The 2707-nt window shown below is 45.7% G+C and overlaps 1 protein-coding gene across 1 annotated transcript in view; it reads right to left on the bottom strand.

Annotated features, from left to right (window-relative positions):
* Positions 1-2707, bottom strand: part of usp32 (ubiquitin specific peptidase 32) — a 69707-nt gene that overhangs the window by 7267 nt on the left and 59733 nt on the right. Inside the window, exons 28-29 of the mRNA XM_015385013.1 lie at positions 1327-1413; positions 1134-1254 (exon numbers count right to left, since the gene is read on the bottom strand). Of these exons, the coding sequence (XP_015240499.1) occupies positions 1134-1254; positions 1327-1413 (208 nt within the window). The remainder of the gene's footprint in view (positions 1-1133; positions 1255-1326; positions 1414-2707) is intronic.

Below are 2707 nucleotides of genomic sequence, written 5' to 3'. Positions count from 1 at the left end.
TGTCAGAAATAGCGTTTAGTTCCAGGTTTTATCCAGCAGCCCAACAAAGCCTGGTTTTAGTTTAGAAAACATGCAAATAGAAACGGATGAACGGGTCCCCCCCTTTGGAATGGGGGTCGTTAAGATCTTTGTTGGTCTGCCAAACCTGATACTGGCCTATGCCTCTGAAAGGGAGTCATTATGGTCATTGTTGGCTTGGCTGACCAGACCATGTTTTGGTCCCCTGCATGGTGATGGAGGTTGAGAAGGATGGAAGAGAAACGGCTTTAAACTTGGAAACAAAGTCCAGGGGATTGAATTTAACTTTTTTAGAATGACTCTGACCTGGATGACTGAGAATCTTCACCAGCATCAAGATCAATTCAATTCAGAATTACCTCATTAATCCTAAAGGGACATTAGATGTTGCAGGTTTTATTATTAACCAGTCCTGTTCTCACACACTTCTGGACGTATAAGTCATTTGGATTCCTAAAGCCTTAAGAGGAGCAGAGACATGGTGGTGGTGGTATGATGGTCTGGGCTGGCTTTAATTACAGACCTGGATCCATCAGTGCTGGATTCTGCAGGCCGCCTCTGAATGACCCAGAAAAACAAACTCTGGACCTAAAACTAATCAGAAAATCTCATCTAAAAAAAAAATGAAAAAAAAAAACTACAAACAAACTGGCGGCTAGTGGTTAGGACACAGAGCTTGGAATCCTGAGGTTCTGAGTTCGAGCCCCACTCCCACAGACCGCCACTCTGGGCCTCTGAGCAAGACCATTAACCCCCCACTGCTGCCCGGGTGCCGCACAATGGCAGCCCACTGCTCCTCAAGGGGAGGAGTTAAATGCAGAGTGAACTTCTTGCTATTCTGTAATGACAATAAAAGCTGCAAATAAAATAAATATAATAATTCAGATGCTGCAGGGTCACTTTAAATTAAAACCTTCCTGCAAAGGAGAGGGATGATGATGATGATGATGAAGAGCCCCCACCAGCTTTGATGCTAAGGCTAACAGAACCAGCTATGCGGTGAGGAGCCAGGAGGTACAGCCAGATATAGCTAGTGGTTTAGATATTATCATTAAAGGAAAGCTGCAGGAAACCAGTGCCCTCTGTAGCGCTCCCAGTAACAGCCAGCGTCTTACCCTCTCCTGGGAGGTCTGGTAGCGGAGGTGCAGGGCGGTGGGGTCCCAGTCCACAGCGATGTAGGCGTTCCCTACAGAAGCTCTGTCCTCTGTACACTCAACAGTGCAGCCTCTACAGAACCTGGAAGACAGACAGACAGAGGAGTGACGGACCCTGAGGGATGCTGAGCCCGAGGCAGAGGTCCAGCCTTACCTGTACCAGGGACACCAGGCACACGAATTGCCATCCTTCCCCACGACCCGGAGGGTGAACGGGTACTGGTAACCCATGCTGTCATCGCTGCAAGGTAGAGAGGGAGAGGAGCGCCATGAGGAACAGAAGCCGCCTCCGTTCTGACTAAACCAACCCTGAGGGACGCCTGGAGCTAAAAACATTCCTGCTTCATTCAAAGGGTTCCTGTTGGTCACTCCCACCGACAGGGACCCATGGTCACACTCTGACCATTAAAGAAGTAGTTCTTCAGAATATATTTGTTATAAAAATATTTAATATTACAGTAACTAAAAAAAAAAAAAAAAAAAAACATACATATATATATATATGTATGTATGTATGTATATGTTTTTTTTTTTTTTTAGTGCATTATGTATATGTAATGTTTTTTAAGTAAGGGGCCATTGGAACTCCCCCCACCCCAACCTAAAATGGTTTGACCAGGACAACAGTGTGCTGAACCTTTTTTTTTAGTTTTTTCAGCACTAGTGGCTCATTTTATGGACAGTAGGCTGACAGGAAAGGTGATATGAGAGACGGGGAGAGACACGCGGCAAAGGACCAAAGGTCGGATTCAAACCCAGGTCGAACGCATTGAGGACTAAAGGCTGATTTATACTTTGAAACTAGGTCGTCTGCGTAGGTGTCGCAGTGAACAAAAAGACGTCCCGCCCCCTCCACAGACGCTCCTCTGCTCCTTTCCCAGATTGTAGCTGACCGCAGACAGCGCCGCAGACAGGAGGCCGGCTTGTTTTGTTTTTATGACTGAAATTGCAGAAAACAAGTCGTGAAGTTTGACCCGCTAGAAGAGCGAGGTGTGAGAACGCTGGGACCCTTTCTCCAACTGGATCTGCGCTCTTTTTGGCCCTCATGTCACTCCGTTGTCCTTCCTCACCGCCTCACCGGTATCTAGACCCACAGCGTATAGCGCAGACCACACTGCAATATTCAGCATAAATAAAAAATGCCTGCGTCAGGGAGACTAGGAAAGCCGTCAGCTGACAATGATGCGTCCAGCAGCAACGATGCGCCGCCGCATGTGTCGCGCTCTAACAGCTAAACCCGCGACGGTGCGGCGCTTATCTGAATTCAAACTGACTCCGTTTGCTGTTCTAGTTATTATTCTAAATAAATTAATCCTAGTTCTAAAACATCCTTATTCACATGTCCCCTTAAACTTCACATTTATGGATTGCTTCTAAAATATCAAACATATTTTCAATTTAAACAAAGATATGAAATAATCCATTATAGAAAACAATGGATTAAATCACATCATAGGTCATCAGATCAGTGTCAGTCTGTAGTGATTTTAAATGTCCAGCAGGTGGCAGCATTCAGTAACACAGTATTAATACAG

This window comes from Cyprinodon variegatus, unplaced genomic scaffold (assembly GCF_000732505.1).
Source record: "Cyprinodon variegatus isolate N-32 unplaced genomic scaffold, C_variegatus-1.0 Scaffold329, whole genome shotgun sequence".
Classification (NCBI taxonomy): Eukaryota; Metazoa; Chordata; class Actinopteri; order Cyprinodontiformes; family Cyprinodontidae; genus Cyprinodon; species Cyprinodon variegatus.
This window is presented reverse-complemented; position numbering and strand designations above follow the sequence as displayed.